This window comes from Pinus tabuliformis, chromosome 5_1 (assembly GCF_031772625.1).
Source record: "Pinus tabuliformis cultivar Carrire ecotype Pingquan chromosome 5_1, CPIR1, whole genome shotgun sequence".
NCBI lineage: Eukaryota > Viridiplantae > Streptophyta > Pinopsida > Pinales > Pinaceae > Pinus > Pinus tabuliformis.
This window is the reverse complement of record NC_142305.1, coordinates 617,167,539-617,188,783: the sequence shown is the minus strand read 5'-3', so window position 1 is coordinate 617,188,783 and position 21,245 is coordinate 617,167,539. Positions and strand designations below refer to the sequence as shown.

General features: G+C 36.1%; 1 protein-coding gene across 3 annotated transcripts in view; it reads right to left on the bottom strand.

Annotated features, from left to right (window-relative positions):
* The window catches only part of LOC149166437 (uncharacterized), a 35,835-nt gene extending 15,457 nt beyond the window's left edge, over positions 1 to 20,378 (bottom strand). For 2 of the 3 annotated variants that reach the window (XR_016260861.1, XM_089432593.1), the window contains exons 1-3: positions 20,050 to 20,378; positions 19,855 to 19,968; positions 19,598 to 19,677 (exon numbers count right to left, since the gene is read on the bottom strand). Coding sequence is in view for 1 of the 3 variants with exons in the window: in XM_089432593.1 (XP_089288719.1) it covers positions 19,616 to 19,677; positions 19,855 to 19,968; positions 20,050 to 20,170 (297 nt within the window). In the remaining 2 variants the exon portion in view is untranslated. Of the gene's footprint in view, positions 1 to 19,597; positions 19,678 to 19,854 lie in introns of all 3 variants that reach the window. The other variant, XR_016260860.1, reaches the window with a different exon arrangement.
* Between the last annotated feature and the right edge of the window lie 867 nt (positions 20,379 to 21,245).

Below are 21,245 nucleotides of genomic sequence, written 5' to 3'. Positions count from 1 at the left end.
ATCTAACTTGTCAGGCTGATTCAGTGGTGAATTTTATTCACAATGCAGATCTTCGTGAAGATAAGCGTTATTTGGCCGACAATCTGGGTACTACACCAATAACAACTGCACAGATATGTTTGTTTCATTTTGCTTGCTCTCGATATTAGATTGTTAGGTTGTTAATAATAAGGGCAATTCCAGTTTAGGTGAAGTTGCTTAGATGTTCCCATGTTTGGGATTTTAGCTTGCACAACTTTTGAATTTAGATGATGGACATGCTTAATAAAACTACATTTACACCCTACATGCTCCACGAAAAGATATGAAGGTCTCTGTTTATCTTCAGGGTGAGGAGTTGAGGAAACAGGTCGGTGCTGCTGTATACATAGAGTGCAGCTCAAACACTCAATAGGTATACCATCTTATATGTGCCATGTTCATATTTGCCTTATGCCATGAAGTGTTGTCATCTAATTTCTGTTTATCTTCTCCAGTTTAATACTCTTAAATAGTGGTTGCCTGGTAGCTTCAAAACGTGTGCATTTTGTGCAAAGAAGTGACCTTTTTCTCTGTTTATCACCTGTAGATATGAAATGGAAGTATGATTGTTCTTAGAAGTACTGAAGATCATAACCTTAGTCTTGTTAATGTTTAGAATGATAAGTCTATGTTTGGTATTGAAGATCATAACCTTAGCCTTGTTAGGGTTCACTGTCATAATCTATTTTTGGTATTGAAGATTGTAACCTTAGTCTTGTTATGGTTCAATGTGATAAGTCTATGTTTGAGATCGAGGATCATAACCCTCATCTTTTTCAGGTTCACTGCCATTAGTCTATGTTTGCAAAAAGTTACAGACAACATCCAAGGTCCAACTGCCTCTGAAGGCCTTGAGAAGATATTTGGTTCTTTATGTGGGAATTGTGCCTTCAATACTATCACCTTATTTCTATCCACAAAAGTTAGAAATTTATGCAGTGATCTGTGCTATATTAGATGTATTCAGACATGGAAACTCCTTTTCTTTTTTAAATAAAATACTTCCTTTGATTATTAGCATACAAATGTGTACAAGGAAAGCTATACAAAAGCAATGGGCTGCATTAAACAACCACCACGACCTAAAGGCCTAAAAGACATGTCACAACTCTGTCTCTCCCTCTCTATTTTAGTAATTTGTGTGTCTTCTAAAATCAAACAAAATCTCACCATTGAAAGGATGGGTGTTAATACATGTAAGTTTATGAAAGAACAATTCGATAGGCTGAATCATGCTTGAATAGGAGAAGTTGGAAGACTTTAAGATTACGCAAATATGGAGAACATCATTAAGAAAGCCTCCTCCATGGGAAATAAGTTTAGTAAAAAGAAAAGTAAGGATTTGTAATTTTCACAAGTCGGAATGATGATTAAATGCAAATGGGCATGCAACAAAATTTAATAGGTAAACCTCCAGTAACAATTCTTGTTATATTTCTCTCTAGTACAATTTCTAAATTCAATGATATCATGTTTGTGACTAAAGAACATCAGCAAGGTTGCTAGTACTCAGAAACAGGCTTTGCTTTTATCTTTGATGAGTCAAAATTTTCTTGGGCAGAATTTGGCAAAAGAAATTGTAAGATGGAGGCAAGCTGTTCAGCGCCTTTATGAGAACAGGGCACAGCTGAATTCGATATCTATGCACCTTGGAGAAAGTGTTAGGTAAATTTTTCTTTACTACTCGTTCTCGAATCATCTTGCATGCAGTTTAGTCTCTGTTCTGTTATTGAATTTGCAGTTGCTTCTCACTACCTTTATCTGACAATAGCCATTTTTTACTATATAGCAAGCAGTTGCAAGCTAAATATGATATTATGAAAACCCTGTTCAGAAAACAAAAATTCCTGATGGCCTGGGTTCCACATCATATACAAGTGTGTTCCATTTGGGTTTTGGTCCTGATGGCCTGTCTATATTTCTGGTATCCGTTTCACTTTCCACTACATATGTAAAAAAAAGCTATGAAAAACAAATGCCAGGAGATTAGAAAATACTAACTCAATAGTTTGGATTCTGTTATCATAAAGATGCCAGTACAAAATGAGTGGCTTATCAGCGTTACAAATTATCAGTCACTCCACAAACTGATATATTATCAAACAGATGTTCACCTTCAGAACAACGTAATTTAACAACAGTTTACATTTTCCAATTAGAAATTTCTTCACCGTGGTCAGCCCACCCTCCAGCATAGTGTAAAAAAATCCAGCTAAAGATGAAAATTATGAAAACCCTGTTCAGAAAACAAAAATTCCTGATGCCCTGGGTTCCACATCATATACAAGTGTGTTCCATTTGGGTTTTGGTCCTGATGGCATGTCTATATTTGTGGTATCTGTTTCACTTTCCACTACCACATTACTTTTATCTGGTGGGATTTTACATTTCTTTGGCAGTTTTTGAAAATGAATTCTTCCTTATCGAAACATCTGGTTCTTCTCATTGCATATATTCAAGATCTTCCAAGCAATTCCCAATAAGCTTTTCTAGGTAATCTAAGGACTTCAAATGTTTTATGAGGAGTGATCTCATAACACTGTGTTCTTACTGCCATCAATTTACCTATGGTCTTGCAAATAATGTGATTGGCCACCCTTATAGGGATCTTATCATCTTTCTTGGTTTTAGAGGTGGTTTTCTGAATACCTCTTCCCAACAGAGATTAGAGATGATGCTCATCTCTGCTTGTGTCTACTACTGCATCAAAATTTCTCTTGCCCATTGTTAATGTAGGTACCTGTATGAAAGAATGTATTGTTTTTGCATATATTTGTTCTATTGTGAATTTATGATCACCATGTTCATCTTCATTGGCATTTAGTAGGGGTTCAAGGAATCCATATACCATTTTCACGGAATGCTTGTCTTGAGCAAGACTTGGCCCCTTTACTTTTAACTTTTCTGTCCCTTGAGTTTCTATCACTTAGCTCAAGGCTTGTATCTTTTTTAGGCCTCTTCCTTGCCAGTTAATTGGTACCCCACATAGGTATATGCTGTAGCGATCTCGATTCTCTACTTCATCCCCTGTAGATATGAAATGGAAGTATGATTGTTCTTAGAAGTACTGAAGATCACCTGTAGATATGAAATGGAAGTATGATTGTTCTTAGAAGTACTGAAGATCATAACCTTAGTCTTGTTAATGTTTAGAATGATAAGTCTATGTTTGGTATTGAAGATCATAACCTTAGTCTTGTTAGGGTTCACTGTCATAATCTATTTTTGGTATTGAAGATTGTAACCTTAGTCTTGTTAAGGTTCAATGTGATAAGTCTATGTTTGAGATCGAGGATCATAACCCTCGTCTTTTTCAGGTTCACTGCCATTAGTCTATGTTTGCAAAAAGTTACAGACAACATCCAAGGTCCAACTGCTTCTGAAGGCCTTAAGAAGATATTTGGTTCTTTATGTGGGAATTGTGCCTTCAATACTATCACCTTATTTCTATCCACCAAAATTAGAAATTTATGCAGTGATCTGTGCTATATTAGATGTATTCAGACATGGAAACTCCTTTTCTTTTTTAAATAAAATACTTCCTTTGATTATTAGCATACAAATATGTACAAGGAAAGCTATACAAAAGCAATGGGCTACATTAAACAACCACCACGACCTAAAGGCCTAAAAGACATGTCACATCTCTGTCTCTCCCTCTCTATTTTAGTAATTTGTGTGTCTTCTAAAATCAAACAAAATCTCACCATTGAAAGGATGGGTGTTAATACATGTAAGTTGATGAAAGAACAATTCGATAGGCTGAATCATGCTTGAATAGGAGAAGTTGGAAGATTGTAAGATTACGCAAATATGGAGAACATCATTAAGAAAGCCTCCTCCATGGGAAATAAGTTTAGTAAAAAGAAAAGTAAGGATTTGTAATTTTCACAAGTCGGAATGATGATTAAATGCAAATGGGCATGCAACAAAATTTAATAGGTAAACCTCCAGTAACAATTCTTGTTATATTTCTCTCTAGTACAATTTCTAAATTTAATGATATCATGTTTGTGACTAAAGAACATCAGCAAGGTTGCTAGTACTCAGAAACAAACTTTGCTTTTATCTTTGATGAGTCAAAATTTTCTTGGGCAGAATTTGGCAAAAGAAATCGTAAGATGGAGGCAAGCTGTTTAGCGCCTTTATGAGAACAGGGCACAGCTGAATTCGATATCTATGCACCTTGGAGAAAGTGTTAGGTAATTTTTTCTTTACTACTCGTTCTCGGATCATCTTGCATGCAGTTTAATCTCTGTTCTGTTATTGAATTTGCAGTTGTTTCTCACTACCTTTATCTGACAATAGCCATTTTTTACTATATAGCAAGCAGTTGCAAGCTAAATATGATATTATGAAAACCCTGTTCAGAAAACAAAAATTCCTGGTGGCCTGGGTTCCACATCATATACAAGTATGTTCCATTTGGGTTTTGGTCCTGATGGCCTGTCTATATTTGTGGTATCCGTTTCACTTTCCACTACATATGTAAAAAAAAGCTATGCAAAACAAATGCCATGGAGATTAGAAAATACTAACTCAATAGTTTGGATTCTATTACTATAAAGATGCCAATACAAAATGAGTGGCTTATCAGCATTACAAATTATCAGTCACTCCACAAACTGATATATTATCAAACAGATGTTCACCTTCAGAACAATGTAATTTAACAATAGTTTACATTTTCCAATTAGAAATTTCTTCACCGTGGTCAGCCCACCCTCCAGCAAAGTGTAAAAAAATCCAGCTAAAGATGAAAATTATGAAAACCCTGTTCAGAAAACAAAAATTCTTGATGCCATGGGTTCCACATCATATACAAGTGTGTTCCATTCGGGTTTTGGTTCTGATGGCCTGTCTATATTTGTGGTATCCGTTTCACTTTCCACTACCACATTACTTTTATCTGGTGGGATTTTACATTTCTTTGGCTGTTTTTGAAAATGAATTCTTCCTTATCGAAACATCTGGTTCTTCTCGTTGCATATATTCAAGATCTTCCAAGCAATGCCCAATAAGCTTTTCTAGGTAATCCAAGGACTTCAAATGTTTTATGAGGAGTGATCTCATAACACTGTGTTCTTACTGCCATCAATTTACCTATGGTCTTGCAAATAATGTGATTGGCCACCCTTATAGGGATCTTATCATCTTTCTTGGTTTTAGAGGTGGTTTTCTGAATACCTCTTCACAACAGAGATTAGAGATGACGCTCATCTCTGCTTGTGTCTACTACTACATCAAAATTTCTCTTGCCCATTGTTAATGTAGGTACCTGTAAGCCTTTATGAAAGAATGTATTGTTTTTGCATATATTTGTTCTATTGTGAATTTATGATCACCATGTTCATCTTCATTGGCATTTAATCCAGTCTGGCACAGAATTACTAATTAAAGTCCCAAGTCTGGAGTTCAACAGAGAATTTTAGCGTCTACAACAGAAATAAAAAAAACAGTCCGCGATATGAACTCAGTGTTCTGGCTTGCTTCTAATATTCCGTTCTGTCAGCTCACGGCAGGGTTAGGGTTTATTTGTAGTTTAGAACTCACGTGTTTTCCCAGCCTCTGGACAAGAGGTCTGTCTCTCCAATTCCAGGCATCGGGGTCCCCCTATTCTGCATTTATTATTCTATAGCTCAGGAATCTTGCTTTTCATTTATCCAAGCTATTAAAACTCTTGATTGGCCCTAGATTGTATGCCTGTGGGCCAGAAAGCTGCATGAATTTGTACTATGTTTGTAATGTCAGTTGATGGTTGATTGAAATGCATAAATTAGAAGTATATTCGCTTAGCCTGATAAGGACTTTTAGAAGAATAAAGTAGAACTGTGTTCTCATTAATCTTTTTCATAGCTACTTCAGATTTTTTAAAAGCATAATCCTCGTTTAGTATCATGATAAGAAGCTGAAGTTAGAGACTGATAAGCTCTGGATTTTTTCACCTTTGCTCAAGTATTTCTACAGCAACTTAGATTTGTACAATGATTTATCATGATTTGGTGGCTTGCTTCTATCCCAAACGTTACATTGGAATGTCATGATGTCATCCTTGATTGGCTGGAGAATTGGCATTGCCAAAGCACATTCAGTAGACACCACATCGAGCTGGGATATGTCCGAGGGTAATGTCAGTTGATGGTTGATTGAAATGCATAAATTAGAAGTATTTTTTCTTAGCCTGATAAGGATTTGTAGAAGAATAAAGTAGAACTGTGTTCTCATTAATCTTTTTCATAGCTACTTCAGATTTTTTAAAAGCATAATCCTTCATTTAGTATCATGATAAGAAGCTGAAGTTAGAGACTGATAAGCTCTGGATTTTTTTCACTTTTGCTGAAGTATGCAGAGGTCTGCTAATGAGTTTTTGATGCTCTTTTAGTTGTATTGACATTGCTATTTCCTGGAATCTTGTACATAGTCATCACACCTCATATCCACATGGATATGTTGAATTTAGGGTTTTCTTAGGGATTTTGGACTCAAACTTGGGTTTGTTTCCCTACAGAGGCTCTATTGCCATTATCCCATACTCCCTTTTTTTCTTTTTATTGTATAGTATATTGATTCTTATCTATTCTTTGATTACTGTTTAGATTGTATGCTTAATAGTAAGTGGGTATTATGGTATACATTTTTATTTGCTAGGACACCCACATAAGCTTAGGATTTTATAACATAAGAAAACCTTTAAATTCCTGCAAAACCTTCCTCGTGAGGATTAGATTGTGTGGATTATATTGGTTTTTTTCCCGCATAGACTATTAATTTCCATAGCACTGTACAGATTATGTTGGTTACTCACACAACAATGTTATATACAGATACTTTGCCTTGGCCTACTCTGTTTTGTCTCTGGGCGATTCAACTTTCAGCTTTCAAGGACATTTTTGGACATTTTTGTATTACTTCATCTCCGGAAACAGCCTTAATCTCCTTTCTGAGTTTTTGTTTAATTTCTATTTCATCCATGGACCATGATAGAAAATCCTCTGCCATCAATTGTACATTAGCCACATAGCAGATACAGAGTCTTATAAATTTGATTCAAAATTATTTCCCAATTGAATTGATTCAGTTATATATATGCTTTCTTGGTAATTTAAACTTTATTCCTTTGTGTTAAACTAATGCAAAGTGGTGCCATCGTGACTGTCTTGTTTCTGGTGAACAGACTCTAGAAATCTTAGATACCAACTTTAATAGCTTTGCTCATGTCTGTCAGAATTCTGGAATAGTCATATCCCTGTATTGATATTATATTCCACTTGGCATTTTTTTGTCATCCACACATTAAGAAAGCGGAAAACAAATACATGCATGTGCATTTGCATTTAAAATGCATGCGGAAATTGATTTATGACTTAGTGTGTGCTCTCTGCTCTATGTTGAAACAATTTCACTTCTCTTTCCTTAGTAGCTAGGATTTTCACTGCAAAAAGAAAGTAAACGACTGTTTATCATCTTAGATTGCATATTTAGGAATTGTATATGTACATCAAGCAATCAACCTTAAAGGTAAACTTCTTAAGAAAGATCAACTGTAAAATAAATTTCAATAAACATAAAAACACTTTGGAACCTAACGCACAACATTTAGAAGTCTAGGCTAGAGACGTATTCCGGCGTCGTAAAGCCTAGTAACTATCGCTTTCATCGTAGGTTGGGTGATTCCTCCTCTTTGAAACGACAAGTGCCAGTACGGACTTGTGCTCCCACGTACCATCGAGTATATATTGGGAGACCACAGTAGGCTATACCCTTTATCCTTAGGAAGCCGTGTCTGCCGCCCTATCGATCGCAATGCACTGAACACAGCATTCGGGAAGATTGATTTCCGTACCATAAAAAGTATTTGCAGTTTTGCGATTGGTTTGGTAATCCCCCTGTCTAGATATCCAGAGTAGTCACTTTTGTTCCTTTTCAGACTCCTTAAAAGAAAAGGTCCATCTGAGCACTTGTCACTTCAGGCTCATTAAAAATCGAAGGCGACTAGAGTCATCTTTAGCTTTTTCTCGACTCTTAAAAATTGAAAAAGCAAATTGTGTCAAAGCGTCATAAAATTTATTTAAATCGGAATAACATCATTGTTCCCTCGTTGGTCTTAGAGTGAGAAAATGGAGTCCACCAATCAAGGATTTCCCCTTGGGGGAATCCTACTTCCTTTTCCTCTAGGGGAGATGTTGGTGCACCTCATATGGCTACATTATCCCTTCCAGGGCTTGCAATTGGCCCGCCAGTATGGCTTTTTTCGACCTATGTCGTTCAAAACACTGTGATTCTTGAGCAATCAAATCAGCAACCAGATGATACTAGAGTTACCCAAATCGAAGGTGACTAGAAAAGGTCCATCTGAGCACTTGTCACTTCATGCTCATTAAAAATCGAAGGCGACTAGAGTCATCTTTAGCTTTTTCTCGACTCTTAAAAATTGAAAAAGCAAGTTGTGTCAAAGCGTCATAAAATTTATTTAAATCGGAATAACATCACTGTTCCCTCATTGGTCTCAGGTTGAAAAAATGGAGTCCACCAGTCAAAGATTTCCCCTTGGGTGAATCCTACTCCCTTTTCCTCTAGGGGAGATGTTGGTGCACCTCATATGGCTACATTGTCCCTTCCAAGGCTTGCAATTGACCCGTCGGTATGGCTTTTCTCGACCTCTGTCGTTCAAAACACCATGATTCTTGAGCAATCAAATCAACAACCAGATGATACTAGAGTTACCCTCCAACCTTTTACTTCGTCTGTTTCTCCCTCTCCTTCTTCCTCTTCGCTTGGTGAAACTATGTTTCAAAAAAAATGATCGTATAAAAGTTGTTGTAATAAATATCTTTCTTCATTATGTTTCCAAGCTTAGATACCCACTCATTTAGAAACAAATTGAACATGCTTCTTGCCCTTTGCCCTTTAATTCATATATTTTCAAGTAATGCTGTAGGAATGTAATGAATATTAAACATCTTATGTGAAGAAAACAACATTTTTGTGTTTTGTTTTGTACCAGAAAATGACAACAAACCTTACTCAAAATGCAATTTCCTCAATGTTATCTGGATCAACTCATATTCAACCATACCTACAAATTGTTGAACTTGAACCGATACAATCAATGCAAAATTCAACTCCACGTTATCGTACTACAATTTCAGACGGAACACATAAGAAACACATCACGCTTCCAAAAGATTTCAATGATCTCGTAGCAACAGGCTTGCTACAAAAGGGTTCTGTTATAAATGTTAAAAGTTGGACTACCTCAGCTATCGGTCCATCAATGTAAGTTTGTTATAAATTTCTTATTTCAAATTTAACATTTTTTATCTATAACACAACCGCTTCTAACAGTTATTCCTATGACTCTCATTTGTCGTGTAGGTCTATAAAGCTAATAGACTTTGAAATATCTACCTCATTTGCACCCTTAATTGGCAATCCAAAAACTATGAGTATCCCGATCACATCTGATGAAAACACTCCATCCTCATCGGACCCAAATCCTTTATCAAAAAGACACTGCCCTCTTCCAACTACTCCAAATCCATCCGTTTTGCCAGTTCAAATTCCCATCAAATCGTTAAACCCTTACCACTCAAATTGGTGCATAAAAGGATACGTCCAAAGGAAAACAACTCTTCGACAGTTTCAGAATCAATACGGACCCGGTAAAGTGTTTGGTTTTGACCTGTTCGATACAGAGGGTGGAGAAATACATATTACATGTTTCAATAATGTCGCAGATTATTTTTTCGACGAAATCCAGAATGAAAATGTCTACATTGTCTCTAAAGGGAATGTAAAAATGGCTAATAAGCAATACAGCCACTTGAACAATGACTGGGAAATTTTGTTGAATGCAACATCTACCATAGAACATGTTGCCAACGAAAAAAAACATAATCCAACAGTGCGATTCAATATAAAATCAATTAATGATATCAGAACAACAAACGTCAACTCCATTGTTGATATTCTTGGTGTTGTCACAGCCATTTCCAGTGTATGCACTATACGTAGAAAAGACGGCTCTGAAGTTAATAAACAAACAGTACAACTTCAAGACATGTCAGGGTATAACATAGATGCAATCTTTTGGGGAGATAATTTTAATGCCGTGTCACAGGAAATCTCCTCCCTATGTGCTACAGGAAATAACCCCATCATTGCAATCAAATCTGCGCGTGTTGGAGAATTTAATGGAAAAAATATCGGCACTACAACGAGATCCATTGTTCTTGTAGATCCTGACATTGAAGAGGCCCATACGCTAAAGTCGTGGTTTAAAAAAGAAGGTTCGACTTCAGCTTCTACATCTTTGACAACAAGATCTCCTTTTGGCGATCAACAAAAAAAAATAACAATTGCTGACATTTACAGTATGGATTCCTTAGAGAAACCATCATTTTTTCAATTAAAGGGCACAATAACAAAAATTGGGATGGATAGTTTTTACTACATTTATTGCCCGTCGATCATTGGTGGGAAAAAATGCATGAAAAAACTTATTCCACAAAATACAGGGATGTGGTTCTGTCCAAAATGCAACACTGAAGTAAGTGACTGTGGTTATAGATACTTATTGAAAATCGACATACAGGATCACACTGGTGAATTAGCTTCAACTGTTGCTTTCGAAGACGCAGGATCTACAATTCTTGGAAATAATGCCAAAGACTTCTACTTATTGTCTTTAGATCTAGAACTGATCAAGGAAATTGTCTCTAAAGCTCTATGGACAGATCATATCTTCACGCTATCAGTGAAGACAGAAACTTTTAAAGAAGTGCCACGATTGAAGTGCGTTATCATAAAAGAAGAAAAGTTGCATTTCATGACAGAATGCAACAACATCCTTCGAGAAATTCAGAACATCTCGACATTGTAGATAAATATTGCAAAATGTATTCCTTGCTTTTTGACAATTCCTATTGTCCAATTTTATAAATACAACTTTACAAGATATACTGTTGCATGCCTTCTTATGAAATTTTCTTATATACCATTGAAATAAGTATTCGTCCTCCATTGTATCTAGCATTATGTGAGTAGACAAATTCACATTCTTTTTTTCTTTTATCATCTTCTTTTAAAAAATGATGTAACTTGCTACGTTACACATGAAACTATCTACATGTATAAAGAAAAAATACTAATATGTTCTTTCAAACAGATTATTCAAATAAAAAAATTCACATAAAACTATTCAAAACTTAGATTTTTTTCCCTTCTTTCGCTTTCGCTTGAATTTTTTACCCTTCTTTCGCTTTCATACAATAACATGGTTGTTGTCTCCAAATAACATTCTTCTTTTCCCCTCTCTTGCTTATAGGTACCATAAATTTTGCGAATGGCTTCTTCTTCTAATAATGAACGTGCTCGAAGATACTATGCAACAAATAAAGAACGAATAAATGCACGTCGTCGTGAGCTTTATCACGCAAAAAAATACATCAGAGAATGTCAAAAACACAAAAAACAGAAGGAAAACCAACATTCCTCGTCTGAAATGGCCCACTCGGAAAACAATCCTCCCTTGCAATTATCAAACTCTTTATCTTCTCAACAAACCTCTCAAACAAATACATCCATGCCTCATTGCCCTAACCCCTCCTTCGCACATGCTTTCAACAACATTTATACTAATCAAGCACATCGAGATTTCCGTGCAAAGCTTGATAAACTTCCACCTAAATGCCCATGCTCCATTTGTCTTGAATCATATCCTGGAATACATATCCACAATTCCAACCACATGTATTGCTGCTCCAAATGCGTCTCTGAAACAAAGGGTCATCGCTTCTCATTATCAAACAACATGGACCCTGGTCCTCAACCAGCTATCCTTACATCTCTTTCACAAATAGAAGAAATTCTCATTGCTAGGGTTAACCCTATACTGCAAGTAACACATGCACGTGGTGGCCAATATAAATACAGTGGCCACACAATTTGTTTTCCTCAAGACATTACAAAAATCGCAAACATGTTACCATGACGTGTTGAACACTTGGACATCCTGATTGTCACGCGTCATAGTAATGACCATAAGGCTTATGATTTCATTGTCAGTAGACATCGCGTTCTCGCTGCATTAGAATACAAATTGGCAAATGACCCATACTATAAGAATGTCCGTATTGATACCAACGCACTGGCATCCTTACCAGCAATCCCCACCGATGTCTCCTCCTCCCTTCACCATTCCAATACTACAGAAACCATTGTCCACCTTTCACTTGAACCACCACATGGGCTCACCGAAGATTCCGCAGACCCATCCGTAAACCAAACATCGTCATTCGCACCCATCATACCTAATACAAATACAGAAATCCAAGAAATCCGCCATTATTTACATGCTTACAACCACCAATCTGATACTACAATTGAGTGGCCACCAATTGGTTTATCGCCAGTCAATGAATACAACACAGAAGGTCTACTCTCTATGGCTTTCCCCACCCTTTTCCCGACAAGAGCTGCAATGCCAAATCAGCCAAGAATGAAAGCAGTGCAGTTACATGAATATGCATTTCATCTCATACGTTACTACGATAACAGATTTGGAAAGCACCCACGCTTTCGTTATTACATATATAATCTCATGATGCGACATCGCAGTCAAGCAACAGCATCGATTTTTGTGAAAAAGAACATCACAGATAACTTCCCCATATCTATTCAAGATCTGAACATCCGATTAGAACAATTTCTAGATGAGCAATTGGCAGAGCAAGTCATGTGATTCGGTAGCTCTTTACGTGGAACAAGATCATTTTGGCACAAAGCTAAAAATGAACTAACGGACATGATATCTCAACTCGGTTGCCCGACGTTCTTCTTCACATTAAGTGCAGCTGATACAAAATGGCCTGATCTTCATGCAATCATGCCTGGATGTCTTCCTTCTAATATTGCAAAACAACAAAAGTGGAGAAATGATAACATCATCTCTAACCCACATTTAACATCACTATATATGCACCATAGATTCACAGCATTTCGTGAGATTATCTTAGAGAAACACTTGAATACAAAAGATTATTGGTACAGGTACACATTCTACTGCATTTTTTTTCCAAAAACTCGAAACTACATTCCTCACCTATTGCAAAATTATCTTACAAAAACGCATTCTTGGTAGGTATGAATGGCAACATAGGGGATCTGTGCACATCCATGGTTTCCTTTGGATAGAAAATGCACCTGATATGGAAAACCTCAACTGGGAAGACACAGAAGCAATTGATATTACAAGGCAGTTCTTCGACAAATATATTTCCGCTTGGAACCCTCGCACTCCTTCGACTTCAAACCAACCAATTGCTTACACAAATCCCGAAGACCCTTGTCTATTGTCCACACCGCAAATCTTCAGAACCAATCCTTTCAGTGACTATGAACAGCTCGTCAATTGTGTTGAACGTCACACAAAATGCTCAGAAAGCACATGCCTAAGAAAAAATGGATCCTCACTCCAATGTCGTTATAAAGCACCATGGGAATTACATCCAAAATTGGCCTTATTCATTGATTCCAATGGCCAAAAAACATACACCCCTGCTCGCAACGACGATCGACTCAATAGCCATAACCCTACCATCCTATCTATTTTGCGTGTAAATGTTGACCGCCAACCAGCGCTCTCCATACACGCTGTACAAAAATATATTGTCAAATATGCATCCAAAGCAGAAAAAAAATCTGAAAGCTTCCACCACATGCTACGTAGAATTGTCCTGGCTTCACCCATTGCTGACCCAGCAACATCCGCATTTCGAAAATTTCTTGCAGAAACCCTTGTTGATCGTGACATTGGAGCACAAGAAACCTGCCATATGCTGCAAAAATTACCATTAACATTATGTAGTCGACCATTCATTTCTTTAAATGTAAACCAAAAAATTCTTATGCGCCTTCCACAAACGAACACCACCTCCACTACATCCCCACACATCATAGATACATATATCCAGCACCCTTCTACCCTAGAATCCACATCACTAATAGAATTGGCAAGATCCTGGTCATATGATCCTCGTCGCAAAACAAACAAATGGAAACAAAGACCTACAAAAGCAATTGTTCGGGTCATACCACGTTACTCCTCCATACCATCCACAACAGAACCTTGCTACGCTGACTTTTGCAGGGTTGAACTTATGCTATACAAACCTTTTCGCCATATCATACAAGATATAGGAGATTCTACTGCAGAATTCATCGCAAATTGGCAAACATTTCGTCCATTCTACAAACCTTGGCATCAACACCGCACACTATCTGATATTGAATCTGTCACAAATGATACCTCAACTATTCATGAAACCAATCCTCCAGACACCATGGAAATAAATGAATGGGAATTACTTTCCCAATTACACCCTACAAATGAGCTTTTCATAAATGACCTTGACATGCTTGGTCTTCGTGGCTTTGATGACACCCATAACTGGAATCATACCACTATCCCATTGGATCTACAAAATAATGCCATACAATTCATTGAAAATAACCGCTCCATCCACCGCATTCTTCAAACACATCAACATATCCTGGCAACCCTTACTACATTATCTCCAATGCAAAGAAAAGCTCTAAATATTATTTCTAATCATTTTGCTAGGAAGGATTATTTACCCGCTCTCAGAATGATAATACAAGGCACTGCCGGTACAGGAAAATCCCTCCTTATTAATTGCATCAAAGATATGCTCATAAGCCTTGCAAGCCCAGAACCTTCACCGATCATGCTCCTCGCCCCTACAGGGGTTGCTGCCTTCAACATACAAGCATCGACAATCCATTCTGCTCTACACCTTCCTATAAAGGATCTTATGCCCTTACAAGGTAATGCTCTTGCAAAATTCCAAGAAGAACTCAGGCATATAAGATACATACTAATCGATGAAATGAGCTTCATTGGGCCAAAGCTTCTCAGCCATATTGATGAACGTCTTCGAGAGGCATTTCCCAGCCAAAGAAACACTCCTTTCGGTGGCTGTTCCATTATATTGGTTGGTGATCTCGGTCAGCTACCACCCGTCAAAGACATACCTCTATATGCAAGGACGAGCCACGGAAGCGCATTGTGGAACACCTTCAACACAGTCATCACATTAGACACAATATTTCGTCAACAAGGCAACAACATCGCACAGGTTGCTTTCAGGAACATTCTCCTGAACATTAGAGATGCAAATCCAACAATCGACGACTACAATGTACTCATGTCGCGCACAGATTCCTTTTTATCAAAAGAAGAAATATGTTCATTCCATGATTCCATGCATCTATTTCCAACAAATGCTCAAACAATGGTCCATAATAAGCAAATGATGAAATCTCTAAACACTCCTATCGCAAGATCCATTGCTAAAGATGACAACACATATTCCAACATTTCCTCAGAAGACGAGCAACTTGAGCGAATTGTATTACTATGCAATGGCGAAAAAGTTATGTTGACTTCCAACCTTTGGGTTTCAGCCGGACTTGTTAATGGTTCCCTCGGAGAAATTGTGACCATCTTTTACAAAGAATCAACTGCACCACCACAAATTCCAACATTTGTTGTCGTAGATTTTCCCAAATACATTGGGCCTCCTTGGGATGAGAGAAACCCCACTCACTTGCCTATTCCAGCAGTAAAAAGAAATGGACGTGCACAAATTCCACTGAAGATGGCTTGGGCTTTAACCATACATAAATCTCAAGGTATGACACTTCCAAAAGCAACAATTGACATTGGAAAAACAGAACGTCAAGGTCTCACATTCACAGCTATTTCAAGAGTACCTTCTCTACAAGATCTCCGGATTAGCCCCGCATTCAGTTTCGATCGTTACAGTAAAATGAAGGACAACAAAAACATTGCTTGCAGAAAACACGCAGAAGAAATTCTCCGTTCAATGCCGCCTCCAGATAATCTGCTCCAACCCATACTTTAACATCACCAAAAGGTTTCCTCCATTTATTTACCTCATTCTATTTCATAACATACTTTTCATATCTTTCAACAACAACCAACTTTAATCAATATTAATAATTAAGCAAATATTAGAATGTCTTTATATTATCTATACATCTCATTCTAACATTTTCTTTCTTTTGCAACAGGACACATGGACTCAGAAATAGCATACCTAAGCAACTACAAGTAGAATGGCAAGCAAAAAATATGCATCTCCAACTACGCATTAACCTCCAATGGTGTTCAATATGCCGTTATTTACCATGCATCTTCCACTAACAATATATAAATCCCCATAGCAAAGGTAACTTCATTTCCATTCATTCCAGATTCATTTTAACACAACTCACTTGCAAAGTATTGCTAATAAATTTCCACAGTTGATTTACATATTACTAATTCTAACAAAATATACATTTTGCAAGTCCATTACTACTTCTTCAGGTCTTCGATGCCTCCAACATGTTTTCATACAACTTCAAATATGGAATGACAAGCACAATGTTCTTTTGAATATTATATTCCTTCTCCAACCTCTTCTGTTACAATTCACTGTTTGTATTTTCCATTTCAAACTTAAAAAAGGATGTTTCAAGATCAAATACCGTTTTGATGGTTTGTGTCCTCACAACTATTTGTGTTTTCCATTTCAAACTTAAAAAAAGATGCTACAATACACTATTTGTATTTTCCATTTCACACTTAAAAAAGGATGTTTCAAGATCAAATACCATCTTGATGGTTTATGTCCTCACAACTATTTGTGTTTTCCATTTCAAACTTAAAAAGGGATGTTTCAAGATCAATACCATTTTGATAGTTTATGTCCTCACAACCAATTCATTGTGAATGGGTTTTAACATATTTTGTTGACAAAATCAATTGATTTTAATGAATATAATACATGTTTTCAATATATCTTCATATTAATTTAATTTCCCGTTTGAATAATGATTTTTTAAATAACCCTATCCAAATCAATATGGATACCCGGTTGTGGTTGTTGTTCGCATGGATTCATTCATTTATCTTCACCTTTAACTCCACAATTTTTACCAACTACAAACAAATGTCTCTAAACAAGTTCAATGCATATTTATGGCTACTTGCATTCCATTTCAACGGTTTTCGGCATGGCTTCCTCAAATTAAAACCCGAAATCATCGGCCCTTGCTTTCAAAAAAGCCCACAAAAGCCTATTCACATTTCAATATTCTTCCACACACTATGCCTTACGGCGTTTCCTTTGCAACATTAGGTGCAAATGCTAGTTTATTCTAATTAATTTTGAGATTAATCTCACACATTTAATAACAGGATCTGCTTAATTAAAAGTGTAAGAGACTAGGCCATGCCATTTGCATTTGAAGTTTGAACGCTTCAAAAAGTGTAAGAGACTAGGCCATGCCATTTGCATTTGAAGTTTGAACGCTTCAAAGACTGGAATCATTCATCTAGGAGCATGAAATCACGAGACTCGAATCAAGAATAAGTTCATATATGAAATCCCTCAAATAGAAGGAAGGCACATTAAAGTGAAAACCAATCTGCATTTGAAAATGCCAAAAACAACAAAAACCAAAGACAAGTGAAAGGCAAACATTTAATAACAGGATTTGGTTAATTAGAAGTGTAAGAAACTAGGCCATGCCATTTAGGCAAACATTTAATAACAGGATTTGGTTAATTAGAAGTGTAAGAAACTAGGCCATGCCATTTAGGCAAACATTTAATAACAGGATTTGGTTAATTAGAAGTGTAAGAAACTAGGCCATGCCATTTAGATTTGAAGCTTGAACGCTTCAAAGACTGGAATCATCCATCTAGGAGCTCACGAGACTCGAATAAAAAATAAGTTCATATATGAAATCCCTCAAATTAAAGTGAAAACCAATCTGCATTCGAAAATGCCAAAAACAACAAAAACCAAAGACAAGTGAAAAGCAAGCTACAAAAACCAGAGACAAGTGAAAAGCAAGCTTTAAGCTTAGCAAAGCAAGTGATGAAGACGAAGCATATTGGAAGCTTACATCCAGAGTTTCAGCCTTACAGATAATAATAGCATGAAATATTTTCGCAACAAAGAAAAATGCATGCACAGCTCTCACTCGACAAGATGCATTCACAATGTTGCAGTGTATATGTTGTAACTGGCAAACATAAAACAGAATGCATGCTCTCACTCGACAAGATGCATTCACAATGTTGCAGTGTATATGTTGTAATTAGAAAACATAAAGCAGAATGCATGCTCTCAGTCAACAAGATGCATTCACAATGTTGCAGTGTATATGTTGTAATTGGAAAGCATAAAGCAGTGAGTATGTTGTAATTGGAAAACATAAAAGCTAGACCTTAAAGACCCTCGAATATGTTATAATTGGAAAACATAAAACGAGGCCATAAGGACCCTAAAATGCTCAAAAACAGTGCATCATTACATCTTATTTTAATTGGAGGATGCTTTGAACTAATTATTTCCTTTGGGAACTGCTTTTGTGCTATTTATGCTTTGAAGTCTGTTAGTAGTGTGTACCTATCCCCTATCTATGAACATAGAAATATTTTCAAGGGAAGGAATATGCATACACACCTTTCTCTTAACAAAATGCATGCAAAATCTTGCCACTGGAAACAACTAAAAATACAGAGGCCTTAAAATCATTAAAATATTTTGAAGAACTATGCATTTTACAATGAAACTTATCAGTACCCAGAACATCACATTTTTTTTAAATTCAATGCACGGCAGAGAGCTTTGACTAATCATTTCCTTGAACTGCTAAGTTCAACATGGAACTACATTTGTATGATTACGCCCATTCCCTGTTTCGTTTAACGCCTAGAACAACAGCGAGAAAAAAGAACATGCAGCGCGTAGTAAAAGAAAAACATGGTGCTGTAGAATAGTTTCTCTTTAAACCATTCCATTGGAAACAATAAAATCAATGAGAATGCAGTCTCATTTGACAGAGCCTTAGGTTGAACCAAATATGGGCGGCACTCTGACCCATAAAGATGGTAGAAAGCGCCTAAAAGAATGGAAAAGAATGGAACGCTAAAAAAATCCCAGATTCTGGAAAAACAGCAGGGGTATTCCAATTATGGTTGAGTTTATTACACTGTCTCCATCAGTGTTGCAGGCTAATGAAAGCTGAGACATGCAATGGGCTATTTAGGGGCACAACAATTTTAACCGTGACAAAATGGCATCCCTATATATGAGTATTATTCTACAACTTTGAGAAGATGCTTAAAGGACAACTATTCTTTGGTTGACAACACAATTTCACAAGAGAGAAGACGTTGATGAAAGGTGCTTAAATTTCCTTGCAATGCCAAATTGTATACAGCGGCTGATTCATATATACTAGAATAATGGAATTTGGAGAATTAATGCCTTATTCTGCTAGGTTTTGCTAGAACGTGTTATTTGACAAAAGAGTTGGTATAGTTTTCGAAGGACGACTACTTTCTTGTCAGAAATACAACCTCTAAAGTATTGAAGACAATAAAAAACAAAATCAAAATCGTGGCACCATTCATTGGTTTTCTTCTAAATATATCAATTTAAAGATGTAAAGATTGGCAAGTAGACATGCTTACAAGTTCTTCTTTTCAATTCTACCCATTCCATGGATACAGCTCGGCACAACACAATTTTCCAGCATCTTTGCCTCCACCGTCTGTACAGGAATAATCTCTCTCACAATAATAATTCAAAAAATACTAATAATAAAAAATCTCTCATGCAATAATAATTCAAAAAATACTAGTAATAAATCACTGTCAGACAAATATATTCAAAAATAAAAATAAAAACAGTACGAACTCGTTTTACCAGTAAAATTATGGCATTCTACCTGGATCCCAAATGTCTCTGGTACAAACCGCCATGGATTTCAGACATGGCCGTACCGAACGCGCCATGGATTTCAGACATGGCGGTACCGAACGCTTTAAGAACATTAAAATCGCTGCTTCTCACATCCACAATAGAAAAGTGGAATAGATAAAATATAATAGAAAAGCGGAATACATAAAGTAGCAGAGATTACATAGCTGGAGTGCACTAAAAACATACTGCTCCGCATATATAATAGGAATGTGGAATGGAGACGCAGGGTAGAGAGGAAACGGAATTAGGGTTTCATCGCTGTCAGTCGTATCAGATGGCATGCCTACTTTTCAGAAGCAGCTCTCCACCCGTCCATAATCACATTCACGTTTCAGAAGCCACTCTCCACCCGTCAAACGCTCATGAATAATAATCAAATTCACGTTTCAGAAGCAGATCTCCACCCGTCAAACGCTCATGATTAAGTTAGGTAAGATTCTCAGCGTTTTCAAAACCTCCCCGCACTCGAGTTTTAAAATTCATCTCCTTTCTTTTTAGGGCGGGGTCTTTAATGATTTCATTGTTATTTTCTTTCTCTTTTATAAAAATTTAATAATAATATTTCCATAAAAAGTTATATTTATTATAATTTAGTTATGAATTAAGAGTAAAAACAATTTTTTTAGTGAAAGAATATAGAAAATTGTCAGCATTGATGCAACAAATTAAATTCGGCCTCTTGACGGACGAACTCAGTTAACTCATTAAATTCGGCCTCTTGACGGACGAACTCAGTTAACTCATTTTTAGGTATGGAATTTATTAATAATTGGCATGATGTCTGGTATAATAAAAAATCTATAATATTTTCATTATATCCAATTTTCCATTTCGTTTAGAGAGAACACAAGATTTAAATCCAAAATATTTGTGAATACAAATTAAAAATTTTACAACTTAAAATATGATTTTCCATTTCGATTAGAGAGAACACAAGATTTAAATCCAAAATATTTGTGAATACAAATTAAAAAATTTACAACTTGAAATAATTTATTAATTATCTGTTTAAAAAAACATACTTTGAAATTTTGGATCATTCACTTTTTTCTTTTTTCAAAAAAATATGAATACTAAACAAATTAAATTTTAAGTCCAACTCTTTTTCAAATATTATTATGTGATCTCGTTGTAAATTAATATATTTGTATAATATATATTTGAATTTATTCAAAAGGTTAGTTAAATCTATTATAGTTGATATTCTTAAATTTTGTTTTTTAAGTAAGTATTTTTTTATAGGTGGAAAATTTATCATAACTCATTTGTCAAATGATATATTTTTAAATTTTGTTTTTTAAGTAATTTTTTTTTCATGGGTGATAAAACCTATGATAACTCAATTGTCAGACCTAG